The following is a 16,041-nucleotide window of genomic DNA, read 5'->3' as shown; positions in this document are numbered from 1 at the left end:
TGTGAAAGCAAAACTTTACGAAGCCTGTTTTGGGACCTTTTAGGATTTATCTTGACTTTGTTTTGTTATTAAAGATTTAAAATGTAAATATTACTAATCATTTATTTAGACATATCTACAAAGGTGATCATGTGCTGCCAAATCGATTAATCAGATCTAACATAAAAGTTTGTGTGTATATAATGTGTCTATATATTCTGTGTGTGTATATATATATATATATATATATATAAAATTACATACATATACATACACACACATTATTTATATATATATATATATATATGTGTGTGTATGTATATGTATGTAATTTTATATATATATATATATATATATATATATATATATATATATATATATATATATATATATATATATATATATATATATATATATATATATATATATATATATATATATATATATATATATATATATATATATATATATATACAGTGAGGAAAATAAGTATTTGAACACCCTGCTATTTTGCAAGTTCTCCCACTTGGAAATCATGGAGGGGTCTGAAATTGTCATCGTAGGTGCATGTCCACTGTGAGAGACATAATCTAAAAAAAAAAAAAATCCAGAGATCACAATATATGATTTTTTAACTATTTATTTGTATGATACAGCTGCAAATAAGTATTTTAACACCTGTCTATCAGCTAGAATTCTGACCCTCAAAGACCTGTTAGTCTGCCTTTAAAATGTCCACCTCCACTCCATTTATAATCCTAAATTAGATGCACCTGTTTGAGGTCGTTAGCTGCATAAAGACACCTGTCCACCCCATACAATCAGTAAGAATCCAACTACTAACATGGCCAAGACCAAAGAGCTGTCCAAAGACACTAGAGACAAAATTGTACACCTCCACAAGGCTGGAAAGGGCTACGGGGAAATTGCCAAGCAGCTTGGTGAAAAAAGGTCCACTGTTGGAGCAATCATTAGAAAATGGAAGAAGCTAAACATGACTGTCAATCTCCCTCGGACTGGGGCTCCATGCAAGATCTCACCTCGTGGGGTCTCAATGATCCTAAGAAAGGTAAGAAATCAGCCCAGAACTACACGGGAGGAGCTGGTCAATGACCTGAAAAGAGCTGGGACCACCGTTTCCAAGGTTACTGTTGGTAATACACTAAGGCTGCATTTACACTGCAGGTCTTGATGCCCAATTCCGATTTGCTGACTATATCCGATTTTTTTGACGACCCGCTTACATCATCTTTTAAAAGTGACCCGTATCCGATATTTGCATTTACACTATACACTGTCAAAACAACCAAATGTAGACGATCTGGCCCGGAAAATGAAGTAAAACAGCTCGATATGCAATGGATGCAGAAGCAGGCAAAATTATTATAGTGATGCGCGGATCGCGGTTATATCCGCGGGGGCTCTGTGGATAATCCGCGGATCGGGCGGGTCAAGTAGGCTAATAAAAATAACATTCGGATTAATTTCGGGTGGGTAGCGGGTGGATAGATAAATCATTATTAACGAAAATATTAACTACATTCTCTAAAAGAGCATGTTCCATTCCAGTTTAAGTTTCAAGGGAGTAAAGCCTGTTTATGCCATTAAGAAAATGAAATTCTGTCAAATAAATTTGGTTTTAAAGAAATGTTCATTTAAAAGCAGCGCTCATTCATCATTGTATTGCGCGCATCAACCGTCGCCGAGTCCGCTGTTGAAGGTGATGATCATCCATTTGTCCTCACGCATATAACAACACATAAGAATAATAACTTTGACCATCGGGTGCAGTTACTTAAATCAGAGAAAATTATTGGTGCGGGTGAGTGGCGGGTGGATGATTTGTTTTTGGCTGCGGATTCGGGTGATGTTGGAGCTCATCCGCGCATCAATAATTATGCAGTGTTTTGCTTTCCGCACTATTTTCAAAGGTCAGCAAAGCATTGCTGTCGTAAGGTGTAGAAAAAATTACTCCACTGTGTGGAGCCTTCGACCTCCATCGCGCCTTTAATAAGTCATGTGATCTCAGTTGGTGGTGTCCACCTGAGTTGACGTAGGCTACTTGTTTTAATGATGTACTCGCATTTACTGGGGAATATCCGATTTGTCTGCTTACATGGCACACGCAAATGCACGTATCCGATTCATATCCAATTTATTACCACATATGAATGAGGCCTGAATCCGATCTGAGAAAATCGGAATCCATGCGTTTTTTTCCTGCTTACACGTTCACCGGCCATATCCGTTCTGTGCCACATGAGAGGAAAAAATCGGAATTAGGTCACTTGAACCATGCAGTGTAAATGGGGCCTAAGACGTCATGGTTTGAAATCATGCATGGCACGGAAGGTTCCCCTGCTTAAACCAGCACATGTCAAGGCCCGTCTTAAGTTTGCCAATGACCATTTGGATGATCCAGAGGAGTCATGGGAGAAAGTCATGTGGTCAGATGAGACCAAAATAGAACTTTTTGGTCATAATTCCACTAAACGTGTTTGGAGGAAGAAGAATGATGAGTACCATCCCAAGAACACCATCCCTACTGTGAAGCATGGGGGTGGTAGCATCATGCTTTGGGGGTGTTTTTCTGCACATGGGACAGGGCGACTGCACTGTATTAAGGAGAGGATGACCGGGGCCATGTGTTGCGAGATTTTCCCTCAGTTCCCTCAGTTAGAGCATTGAAGATGGGTCGAGGCTGGGTCTTCCAACATGACAATGACCCGAAGCACACAGCCAGGATAACCAAGGAGTGGCTCTGTAAGAAGCATATCAAGGTTCTGGCGTGGCCTAGCCAGTCTCCAGACCTAAACCCAATAGAGAATCTTTGGAGGGAGCTCAAACTCCGTGTTTCTCAGCGACAGCCCAGAAACCTGACTGATCTAGAGAAGATCTGTGTGGAGGAGTGGGCCAAAATCCCTCCTGCAGTGTGTGCAAACCTGGTGAAAAACTACAGGAAACGTTTGACCTCTGTAATTGCAAACAAACGCTACTGTAGCAAATATTAACATTGATTTTCTCAGGTGTTCAAATACTTATTTAGTTAAAAAATATATACTATAATAGTTAAAAAATCATACATTGTGATTTCTGGATTTTTTTTTTTTAGATTATGTCTCTCACAGTGGACATGCACCTACGATGACAATTTCAGACCCCTCCATGATTTCTAAGTGGGAGAACTTGCAAAATAGCAGGGTGTTCAAATACTTATTTTCCTCACTGTATATACATATACATGCATATATACATATACATGCATGCATGCATAAAAGTTTTTAGATTGGTAAGATTTTTAATGTTTTTAAAAAAAGTATCTTCTGCTCACCAAGGCTGCATTTATTTGATTAAAAATACAAACAAAAACAGTCATATTGTGAAATATTATTACAATTTAAAACAGCTGTTTTCTATGTGAATATACAGTAAAGTGTAATTTATTCCTGTGATCAAAGCTGAATTTTCAGCATCATTACTCCAGTCTTCAGTGTCACATGATCCTTCAGAAATCATTCTAATATGATGATTTGATGCTCAAGAAACATTTATGATTATTATCAATGTTGAAAACAGTTTTTTACATTTTTATTTCATGATGCTATGATGAATAGAAAGTTCAAAAGAACAGCATTTATCTGAAATGGAAAGCTTTTGTAACATTAAACACTACCGTTCAAAAGTTTGGGGTCAGTAAGTATTTTAATTTTATTTTTGGGGGAAAGAAATAAAATAAATCAATACTTTTATTCAAACTGATCAAAAGTTACAGTAAAGACATTTATAATGTTAGAAAATATTCTATTTTAAATAAATGCTGTTCTTTTGAACTTTCTATTCATCATAGAATTTTGAAAAAAAAAATGTACACAACTGTTTTCAACATTTAAAATAATAATGAATGTTTTTTTTAGCATAAAATCAGCATATTAGAATGATTTCTGAAGGATAATGTGACACTGAAGACTGGAGTAGTGATGTTGAAAATTCAGCTTTCATCTGAGGAATAAATTACATTTTAAAATATATTAAAATAGAAAAGTCATTTTAAATTGTCATAATATTTTTTTATTGTTTTTTTTTTTTTATCAAATAAATGCAGCCTTGGTGAGCAGAAGAGACTTCTTTTCAAAACATAAAAAATCTTACCGATCTAAAACTTTTGACCAGTAGTGTATATACATGTATACACACACACACACATTATTATATAAACAAATACTTTTGTTAGATCTGATTCATTTGAAATGATTGTATTGTGAAACGGGTTGTTACATGTTGTGCTGTTACTGCATATATTGGTCATTTATTTCGTAAAAAAAATATTATTCTAAATAATAATCTACTGTTTCTTTTTCAGATGAACAATACATTCACCAGAGATCCTTTACTTTCCAAATACTACACCAAGTCTGTCATCACTGCCTTCAGGTACAGCTGAGCCAAAGAGCACTGATCTAGACAAAGCTAGATTTATAGCACACTCTCTAAATCTAATAGTTTTTAAATTAAAGAATAGATCATTCTTTATGTCTTGATTTTAATGCTTAGTGGTTTCGCTGATAGAGATAAATTACAAGTCTTGTAGAATCTGGGTTAAAAAAAACACCCTAATAGAATACAAATTATTAATTTCCAGTTCAACTATTACTGTTGCTCATACTCAGGGTAAGGGACCATAAAAACAGGACAAAAATTCATTACACTGAATCAGAGTATCATAGATAATGGGCTCATTTTTATTTGGGTCAGTAAGAAACCACCCAGAACACCCTAGCAACGGCATAGCAACAGCCTTAAAACCATTAAAAAAAACACCTTAGCAGCTGCATAGAAACACCCTGACAACAACACACAATAGCCTAGCTTTTGACAGTGAGTTTTACATAGGCAAGTACCACAAAAAATCTAGTTGTTTTTACTTTCATTCAATAATATGTCAGTATCATTCATCTGCAGTGAAGGAACCTTAGCGTATCATTGGTCTCAGTTTGATGTTCCTGAGATGGACCAGGAGATCGTCCCAGAGCTGACAGAGCAGCGTGTGATCGAGGCTCTGCAAAAGAACATCCGACAGGAGGGCAAACGCTTCGGGAGCGTCGCAATCACTTCCAGCGACATCACCGCTTCACGTAAGATGATTGCTAATTACAAAGAAAGAGCATATTTGCTTCTCAGAGTCACAGTGCAATAATTAGTGTGAATAAAGGAAGATTAAATTGAAAACGGTTGTTGAAAACTACATTATGACTGTTTTTGTAGCAAAATACCACAACTAACGTATATAAATGAAAAAACTAATTGGAATGGCTCCTTTAGGAGTGCTGATGCTTTTTAATAACTTTCTAGATAACAGTAGGGACTTGCCTCCAATGTGCGGCTCAATGCAACAGAGTAATTCTCTGTTTCTACAAAAAAAAAGCTGTTACTGTCTGTTCTTCTCCAGTCCCCATTTGCATTATATACACGAGAGCAGCAGGCCTGAGTGACACCTCAGTGCCCTGCTTAAAATTATATATCTGTACGGAGACTCATGTCGCTGTAGTGAGGTGAGAGACTGGTATTTGTGAACGTCGCAGTCAAGGTGAGGGGTGGAGGAGAAGGAACAGAATGTCTGACAGGCCTGTGGAAAATGGAAGGAAAGAGGACTGAAAAAAGGACAGCATGCATCATTCTCTCTCTCTCTCTCTCTCTCTGTCTCTGCAGCCACAGACCCTCGGATGGCCAGGGACCCCAGATCCAGTGAGTAAAGTGTGTCCCATTTCAGTCACCGCTGCACTGTAATTTTCCACCTGGGTTGCCGTGCTCTCTCCTGTCACTCACTGAAAAATGCCTGCCCGCCTCCATCTCACGCTCACTCTGTCTCTCGCTCGCTTTCCCTTCCACTTACCTTACTGTGCACAACACACAAGATCTCAAAAACCTGTTTTTCTACCACAGAAAGCAAATGTACAACTCTTCAACAGCACTTATATACAAATGTTTAAACTATCTGAATTAAACTGCAAGTGCATTGAAATTTGTTATGGCTTTATAGTCAACATGAAAGCAAAACAGACCCGTTTTACTTCAATTAAAGGCTGGCCCACATTGAAAGATCTTTCAAATCTAATCAGATTTTCTAAATTTGAGACCACGAACATGACGATTAAAAAAAATCATCGATTTAAGTTTTGTTTGTTGTTTGGAGTGCCACAATATGACCAAGACAACACGCACTAACAGATTCCATTCACAAACAACCAGAGTCCCGTCTGTGAGAACTGGAAATCTCGCAAAATCTCTTGAGGTCAAACGTGACTTTAGAGTAAACAAACATGGCGGACGACTGGCAAGAAGAAATGGAGATCTTCCATCAGCTTGCTTTCTGATTGGGTGTGGTTTTATTCCACATTACAGTCTACTGAGTGCATGTGTGTTTGTCCTTGGGGTTCCCACCGCACAACAGCATTTCTGATCATAAATATTCAACATGACGACAATAATTAACAGCAAGATAACGATTTCAGAACATTTAATTTTTAATTCTGTGCTTATGGTGGCGTTTTGGGTGTTACTTTGTGGTCCTGTTTGGTTAGAGTTGGGACATTACACACAGTGATTGATCAAATATGCCTCTATTTAATTTTGCAACGGCCATATTCTATTGATCAATTCCGGGTTGACAACATCAAGTCCCGCCTCACTTGATAAACCAGACCCGAATCCAGATTACTCTTACCACAAATGGGAAAAAAGATAATTGATGAAGAGGGCAAAGAGTCAGTCACGACAACAGAGAGAAAAATTCACAAATATTCATCCCTTGAAAGAATTTATAAAAATAGCATGATTAAAAGGTTACATGTTTACTTCATTATGATTGGTTGATTTCATATCTCTGCTGAGCACATACCCTTCTGTTCCTAAGCAGATATAATGTCCATTGTTCTGCCTGCCACTATTCCTCAAGTTAGTTTTAGCATGTGCTTGTTCCAATTTTCTCCATCATCAGCAAGAGGCAGTTATTATGCACTCTTGACCTTCCCCTCAATATGCTAGAACTTTCACTGTGTATTTCCACATATTTTCAACATATGCAAGTATATGACTTTTTAGAATAAGAACGCAAATTCCATTTCCATAAATAAATTGCATTGTGGGATCTGCATATGTTGTATACTGCTCATTTAGGCAAATACAATTACACAAGCACTCATCTGAAGTAACTGTCGAGTACATGGTTTGAATGTAGATACTAGCATGCAGCAAAGATCAGATCTTTCTACTTTTCTTGTTTCTGTTGTCAGAGAAATGCTTTTACAGTCTTGTTGCTGAAACGACCAGCAAAGAATTTACATCTCCCGAACACCCTAATAAATACCCAGCTCACTCCCGATGTCAGTGGCAGATTCGTGCCCCTAAAGGCTACTCCATCATTGTCAAATTCAAGACCTTCCACATCGAGGATGACTGTGCCAATGACTATGTGGCCATCTACGACTCTCTCAGTCCTGACAGCACCCGCGCCATCACAAAGTGAGTATATGCAGCTTTCAAACCTCAGATTTGACTTCCTGTCATAACATATACCATATACATAGTTAAATACCAGTGTCGTAGATTTTTCGCTAAACCTAACTATCTGGGTTGTCTCCAATTGACAATCCCTGGGTTGTCTCCAATCGACATTCCCTTTCTATTGTAAGTCTACCTGGGTTGTCTCCGATCGACATTTCCTTTCTATAGTCTACCTGGGTTGTCTCCAATCGACATTCCTCTTAAAGGGGGGGGTGAAATGCTCATTTTCACTCAATCTCCTGTTAATCTTGAGTACCTATAGAGTAGTATTGCATCCTTCATATCTCCAAAAAGTCTTTAGTTTTATTATATTTATAAGAGAAAATAGGCTGTACCGAGTCTTTCCGGAAAAAACCGAGCGTCTGGAGGCGGGCCGTGTGGGCGAAGCCAGAGCCATAGAGAGAATCCGTCGATCTGGGCTTTGTTTATAAAACATTCATCGTCGAAATGCAGGGAACAAACAGTCTACACAACTCGTTTCTGCATCCACTGTTCCTAACGCTGGGTTCTTTGGTAAGCTTTCCCTCACCAAAAACACTTTGGAGACACTATGCAGCGCTGCCGATGATTTCCTGTTGAAGCGCGTTGAGGTGCGCGGTCTCGCTCTCCTCTGGTTGACGTGTGCGCGGCCGCGCTTTTCCGGGAGAAATGCTCATATAAGGAGTTCCACTCTGGTCTACGTCATTAGATCCACGGTCAAAAAAAAAACAGCCGAAACTTGTACCAACCCGGAAGTAAGATTTTCGGCACAGAAATTCTCCGTTATTCGTCCAAAATATTTTTAAAAAACTTTGGCCATGTTAAGCATGAGAATCCATCTCTTTAACACTGTAAACAACTCTGAATACATGAAACACCATTGTACCCCCCCTTTAACTTCTCCAATCGACGCTTAATAAATAGTCCACCTAACTAACTTGCTTCCCTAACTAGCTTTCTTCCTGCGCAGGAATAATCGACAAACAGACCTTAGCAAATGTCCTTTAAATGCTTTAACCCCTTAAACCCTGAGCCATTTTTGGAGTTTTTTTGTCTGAGTGACACAAAAAAGTAAAGACTCATAACTTCAAAACTATAACAAGGAGAGTCAAAAGGTAGGTATCGTTTGATAGAACTCTTTTCAAATTTTTTGAAAATATAAATTACATTACATTTGGATATTCTCCTGCCGAGAAACTGCTGATAAATACAAAAAAAAAAACATAATTTTTTTATGATTTTGCATATCTCTCTTGTTTGACATGCAATAACTCGGGGAGGAAATATGGTAGCACAAATTTTCTTTTTTGGGGAAGTACCCCTAAATGTGAGCTGCATCTGAATCAAATTTTGTGGTGATCGCATAAAGTACTCAAAAGTTACAGCATTTGGAACAAAGGTAGCCTTTTTGTTTAGTCCTCACACATTAGGAAAGCAATAAAAAAAAAGAGTTTTCTGAGTGACATACACAAAACTAAAGACTCATAACTTCAAAACTATAGCAAGGAGAGTCAAAAGGTAGGTATCGTTTGAAAGAACACTTTTCACATTTTTTGAAAATATAAATTAAATTACATTTGGACATTCTTCTGCCGAGAAACTGCTGATAAAAGACAAAAAATAAATATAATTTTTATAATGATAATGCATATCTTTCTTATTTGACATGGAATAACTCAGGAAGGAAATAAGGTAGGAGGAAAATTCTTTTTTGGGGAAGTCCCTCTACATATGAGCTGCATCTGGATCAAATTTTGTGGTGATTGGATAAAGTAATCAAACGTTACAGCCTTTGGAACCAAGATAGCATTTTTGTTGAGACCTTGACGCCCCCTCATGGGCATTTTTTATAGTGTTTCACCATGAAGAATATCTTGTCATAAAAGCAATAGATAAAGTTAATTTTGGGCTCATTTTAATTGTATGAATATGCTGTAAAAAATGAAGTGCCATTTTCAACGATTTTTGAATGTTTCGTGAGATGTATGATGTTTTTGACACATTGCAGTACATAGTACAAAAAAGTATTTTATAGATTATGAATTTTTTTTTATATCTTTATCAGCAAATAACTCAGCAATACTTTGGAGTTTTTCAAATAGGCTACATTCACTGTAAAGTTCAGACTCTAAGGTTTCAAATGACACCAATTTTGTTTGAAGCAAGGCAATATTTTTGAAAAATATGATAATGAATATTTTCGCAGCTAGGGGGCGCCATGGGTGGCGCACACGGGCGGTACACTCCGGTTTAGAGAGACTAGTCAGCACTCGTTCAGAGTTGATCGAAGTGGTTAGATTCTTTAAAAAGCTGAGATTCTAAGCTTTAAAATGATACATATTTTGTGTTATTCCACGTTTGAAAACGAGCGCGGACGGTTCCGGGAAAATTGGAAAACACTTTGCTCCCCAGAAGGATGAGAGACTTGTTTTTTAGCCAAGTATGCATTACTTCGTGAGGAATATCTCGTGATCAAAGGGGCTCTTTGTAATCGTGAGAATCTGTTGTCAATAAAGATGTTCGAATTTTCACAATCTATGCATGTTTCATTGAGTTATGAGCTGAAACGTCACATCAAAACAACATAGCATCACTGCTATTGCTACTTCATAGGTGCGCCTCTGGTATTTTTTTGTGTCAGAACGCTATAAGGAATATCTTTAGACCTGAGTGATGGATTATGGTGTGTTTGGGCTCTTTTTAATCGTAACATTCTGCTGTAAATAATGATGTGCCATTTTCCACAATTGATGCATGCTTCATTGAGTTATGAGTTAGAACGCGACATAAGTGCTACATCTATAATAAAGATCTATGTGCGCATTTGTGTTACAACTCCACGAGGCATAACTTTAGATATGAGTGATGGATTATGCTGAGTTTGGGCTCTTTTTAATCGTGAGAGTCTGCTGAAAATAATGATGTGCATTTTTCTACGATATGTGCATGCTTCGTGAAGTTATAAGTAAAGACCAAACGCGAGTGCTTCATGAGTATATATTTGGCTAGGTACGTCTTTGGTATTTTCTGTGTTAGAACGCCATGAAGAATATCTTTAGATCTGACTGATGAGTTTGGGCTCGTCTTAATCATGAGCTCCTGCTGTAAATAACGATGTGTCATTTTTCATGATCGATGTATGTTTCATGAAGATACGAGTAAAAAGGCCAAGTCTAAGCTACCTCGCTTGGCTACGTGCGTTTGTGTATTTTTTGTGAATTAGAACTCCATGAGGAATATCTTTAGTTCTGAGTGATGGATTACGTTGAGTTTGGACTCATTTTAATTGTAAGCATCTGCTGTAAATAATGATGTGTCATTTTCCACAATCGGAGCATGTTTCATGAAGTTACAAGCGGAAATGTGTCTAAAATTCAGCATCCATATATGGTTTACCCATGGGTCTCTTGAGGGGCTTATTTTACAAAAACCTTGCTCAAGTTTAGTAAAAGCCTGAAACAATTATGCTTGTTGTATTCTACTCATTGAGACCTTTCAAATGACATATGACACAAGACTATCTGAGCAGTATGATGTTTTTGACACATTGCAGTACATAATAATTTCCTCTTCCTCATAAATTATGTATTAAAAAAAAATCATTTTATCAGCAAATAACTCAGCACTACTTTGGAGATAATCATAATGGCTACATTCATTGTAAAGTTTAGACTCTAAGCTTTCAAATGATGCCTATTTTGTGTTGATCAATGCAGTAGTTTTGAAAAATATGACAATTAATTTTTTCCATAGCTAGGGGGCGCCCTCCGGCGGTATAATCCGTTCTAAAGGAATAACTCAGCACCTTTTAATAGTTGGATAAAATGTATAGGTGCATTGAAAAGCTGAGATTCTAAGCTTTAAAATGATACCTATTTTGTATCATATCATTCAGTGGTTGCTTAGTAATTTGATTATGAATTTTTTTCATGGGGTGCCGTCCCGCCGGCGGGACGCTTAGGGTTTAAGGGGTTAATCTTGGCCGGAGGATCTCTCGAGTAGTTCTCAGAGAATTTCCCCCAAGAAGAAGCAAGGCCGGAGGATCTCAGACAAATTCCATTGAGAATCCCACCAGCTAAAAGAATACAACAGTTTTTATAGAATAAGGAGGTATGGCAAAAATGTCATACTGCATTACATAATTTCCCCACAATTTGATTTGATTTGTTTTAATGATTACTTCATTGTTAATCACAAGGTTCAAATTTTGTCATCTGTCTAGTTTCAATTCTCAAATGTGTTATTTTTACACTCACACAACATACAACATTCAAAAACACAGGACAGAACATTTTAGTACATTGTGTTTCAAAGTGTTATCATGTTAGGCCTGAAAAGGAAATAAGGTTAGATGTTAGAGACATGGTTAGTTTGATATACAGTTTAATATTTTATCTATTAAAAATCCACCACACCAGCTATCCTCTATTAAAAGAATCTGTGACATTCTATTGATTTAACAAAAAAAATTAGCGTACCGGTAGTTTAACTCTGAATATTGTGACTACATTGTAATGCTGAATGCACTTAAGCATTTTGATTAAGCATTGAGAAATTTTCCTCACTATATTGAGCAAAATAACCCATTTTTCCCACCTTAAAAAATTTAAAAACACACATCGAGGGACCTTAAATTAAGTTAAAATGATAAAAAAAAAAGCTTTAAATTTTTTTTTTCCTCTCTCTCTTCTGCTCACCAAACCTGCACTGATTTGATCAAAAAACAGTAATATTGTGAAATATTATTATGATTTAAAATAAACATTTTATATTTTGAAATGTAATTTATTTCAGTGATGGCAAGGCTGAATTTTCAGCATCATTACTCCAGTCTTCAGTGCCACATGATCCTTCAGAAATCATTCTAAAATGCTGATTTGGTGCTCAAGAAACATTTCTGTGCTGCAGCTGCTTTGTTTTTGTGGAATTTTGTGGATTCTTTGAGAATAGAATGTTCAAAAGTCTTTACTGCCACTTTTGATCCATTTAATTAGTCTTTTCTGAATAAAAGTATTATTCATATACATAAATATTCATTTAAAGGGGGGGTGAAATGCTCATTTTCACTCAATCTCCTGTTAATCTTGAGTACCTATAGAGTAATATTGCATCCTTCATATCTCCAAAAAGTCTTTTGTTTTATTACATTTTTAACAGAAAGATAGGCTGTACCGAGTCTTTCCGGAAAAAAACGAGCGGCTGGGGGCGGGCCGTGTGGGAAGCTTAGCTGTGCTAACGCGCCAAGCTAGTGACAACACACAGAGACATTTGTTCAACAAACAGTTTTACTCACCGTCCGGTTCCAACGCACGACCGCGAACCTTTATCATTGTGACTGCTCGATCCTTAAGCATTAGACGATCTGCAAATCCGTGGATCTGGGCTTTGTTTATAAAACAATCATCGTCGAAATGCAGGGAACAACAGTCTTACACAACTCCGTTTATGCTCAGGAAAACAAACTCCATCCACGGGTTCCTTAACGCTGGGTTCTTTGGGAATCTGTGCAGGGTTGTCTTGCCCTGGCAACCAAAAACACACTTCTTTGGTGACATTGACTTCCCAAAAGCCAGGCAGGGCGCTTTGATGGCGAACTGCTTTCACTCTCTTGCTCTAGTCTACGAGTGCGCGCGCGGCCGCGATCTTACCGGAGAAGTGCCCTTAGGACCCATATAAGGAAATTCCGTTACATCTGACGTCACACATACCCATACTCGAAAAAAACTTTCCGAAACTTGTGACAAACCGGAAGGAGTATTTTTGGAACAAAAATACTCCTTCAAACGTACAACTTAGTTTTTGAAACTTTGTCCATGTTTAGCATGGGAATCCAACTCTTTACCAGTGTAAAAAACTCAGTATGCATGAAATAGCATTTCACCCCCCCTTTAAAAAAAATAAAAAATACTCACCACAAACTTTTAAACCATAGTGTTTAGGAAATATAGCACTATCTTTTATACTTTTATAAGGACAAAGCCCCCTCATCGCTGGGCAGCGGTTACTTGACTTTTTTTCAATTCAGTTTCATTTTTCATGGTTGGCCTCAGGCTTCTAGCTGAAGATTGGCTTGTTAAGACCTCTCTCTAGCACCTCTCAGATACATGCCAATTTTTTGTCGCCTTATCACAGGCTTTAGGAAAGGAGCGCTTATTTTTCTTTTCTTCTCTTGGTGTATTTATGCTACACAACAAATCACATGAAGTGTATAGGTCGCAAACTGTATCTTAAAGCCAGTGGGATCTGAACATAATACCCACCTGCTCAGCCATACAGTGACACAGAGCCATTCAGTTCTTAATAATGTTGTTATGCCCCAGGTCTCTCTCTCTCTCTCTCTCTCTCTCTCTCTCTCTCTCTCTCTCTCTCTCTCTCTCTCTCTCTCTCTCTCTCTCTCTCTCTCTCTCTCTCTCTCTCTCTCTCTCTCTCTCTCTCTCTCTCTCTCTCTCTCTCTCTCTCTCTCTCTCTCTCTCTCTCTCTCTCTGTGTGTCAGTAAGGCTTCTAAACTGTTTTTTGCCATTTGACTTTGACTCTGTAATTGAATTTTGATTTTATTTAATTTAGTGAGGTACAAAGTTTGGACATCTTTGACGGAATTTATGATCTTAAAGACCCCCTTTAATTAAATAAGTTGTTGTCCATACCTTAAAGTTCATATCTGTCATCTACAGGCTTGTATACTCATAAAGGCTGAAAGAATGCACTTGTAGCACATATTTAGGGGCCAAGCACCAAAGGTGCAGAATATTCTTCTGCTTCTTCTGCTGCTTCTGGAAGTCTATGGCAGCCCATAACTGCTTGCGGGAAAATTAAGAAATTTGGCACACTGATAGAGGACAGTCTGAACTGCCACCATAGCAAATTTGGAGTCTCTAACTCAATCCCTCTAGCACCACCAACTGTCCAAAGTTTCAACTTTTGAACCATAAGGGCTAGAAACAAAAAAGACCATTCGATTGCACCCTATGACGTAATTTTCCATCATGAAAATTGGTTCGCCATTTTGAATTCTCTGAAAAACCTTCTTTTTCGAACTCCTCCTAGACGGTTTGTCTGATTTTCATGAAATTTAATCCAATCTTCTTCAGACAATGCGGGCAAAAAGTTATTAAAATATTTTTTGATAATCCCAGCCGTTATCGAATAACACACAAACTAATTAGTTTAGTTACAAAAAATTTACTTGTACGTAGCGCTTGCTAAAACAGACGTAAGGCTGTATTTCCGCAATGCTTTATCGTATCCTAAGGATGACTTGAGGCTAGATGCTGCGATTCGGCGCAGTGCCACCTACTGGTCCGGAGATATGAAAAATGGCTATTTTTGCTTAGAACTTCTAAATGGTTTGTCCAAAAATCACAAAAATCATAAAAAAATTCTTGTAGGAATCGGCACGTCATGCCAAGTCAACTGATATTGGCCTATCGACCATTTTAGGTGTCGGCCATTTAGAATTTTCTACCAAAATGCTGTATTTTAAGAACGCATGAACCTATCATTATGAAACTCTGTATGGGCCAACAGTACAATGTCCTGAAGGAGCCGGATAAGTTTTGAACCAGCGCCACCTAGTGGAAAAATAAAATGTTCAAATGCTTAACTCTGGGTTTGGTTGACTTATTTTCAAGGAATTTTTTTGCGAAAACAGACTTAAGGCTGGATCTCCGCAACTCTTTATCGCATTCAGGCCAAACTTGGTACATGTCATCACAAGCATGACTTGAGGCTATATGCTGCTTTTCGGCGCAGCGCCACCTACTGGTCCGGAGATACAAAAAATGGCTATTTTTGCTTACAACTTCTGAACGATTTGTCCAAAAATCACAAAAGTGGTCTCGTTAGATTCAGGGTGTCATGCCGAGTCAACTGATATCCAATTTTCCCATATCATGGGAAATATCCCATAAATTTCCCATATCCCATTTTGAATTTTGTACCAAAATACTGTATTTTATGAATACATGAACGTATCGTTACGAAACTCGGTATGGGTCATCAATACGATGCCCTAAAGGAGTCTGAGAAGTCTCAAACCAGCACCACCTAGTGGCACAATTTATTTATCAAATGCTTATAACTCTGGGTGTGGTTGACTTATTTTCACGGGAGTCATCTCCTTAGGTTCCTGAATCCTTTCTGAGTCTAACGATACCAAACATGCAAGGTTTCGCCTTACTGTTTGTGTAGCGTTATGATTTAGTGCTTTAAAAACATTTGCCAATATCTCCGAAACCGTTAAACTGATCTAGACAAAACCACGTAGGATGTTTGGAAACATAGGTCGTTGTTTACAAAATATTAAGAGTAAGTGGCAAGAAAATGCAAACAAAGTCAGGTGTGGGTCTTTTTTTATGTGTTTATACATATAAATGTCAATAACTCCAAAACGAAATTAGATATTTTCACCAAATTAGACACAATTTTGACAAAAAATGCGGGATTTTGCCTCTTGTTGGCACTATAATAGAACAAAACATGAAATTGCCATTGACTTCAATACAGTATTGTGATATAAAACTTTAT

At 37.5% G+C, this 16,041-nt stretch overlaps 1 protein-coding gene across 2 annotated transcripts in view; it reads left to right on the top strand.

Annotated features, from left to right (window-relative positions):
- Positions 1–16,041, top strand: part of st14 (ST14 transmembrane serine protease matriptase) — a 53,812-nt gene that overhangs the window by 22,163 nt on the left and 15,608 nt on the right. For both annotated transcript variants that reach the window (XM_079885006.1, XM_079885005.1), the window contains exons 4-7: positions 4,340–4,410; positions 4,939–5,111; positions 5,686–5,721; positions 7,269–7,497. In XM_079885006.1, the coding sequence (XP_079741132.1) occupies positions 4,340–4,410; positions 4,939–5,111; positions 5,686–5,721; positions 7,269–7,497 (509 nt within the window). The remainder of the gene's footprint in view (positions 1–4,339; positions 4,411–4,938; positions 5,112–5,685; positions 5,722–7,268; positions 7,498–16,041) is intronic.

Source organism: Squalius cephalus (assembly GCF_949319135.1).
Source record: "Squalius cephalus genome assembly, chromosome: 11".
Classification (NCBI taxonomy): Eukaryota; Metazoa; Chordata; class Actinopteri; order Cypriniformes; family Leuciscidae; genus Squalius; species Squalius cephalus.
Note: the sequence above shows the minus strand (reverse complement) of the source record. Positions and strands in the feature narration are given on the sequence as shown.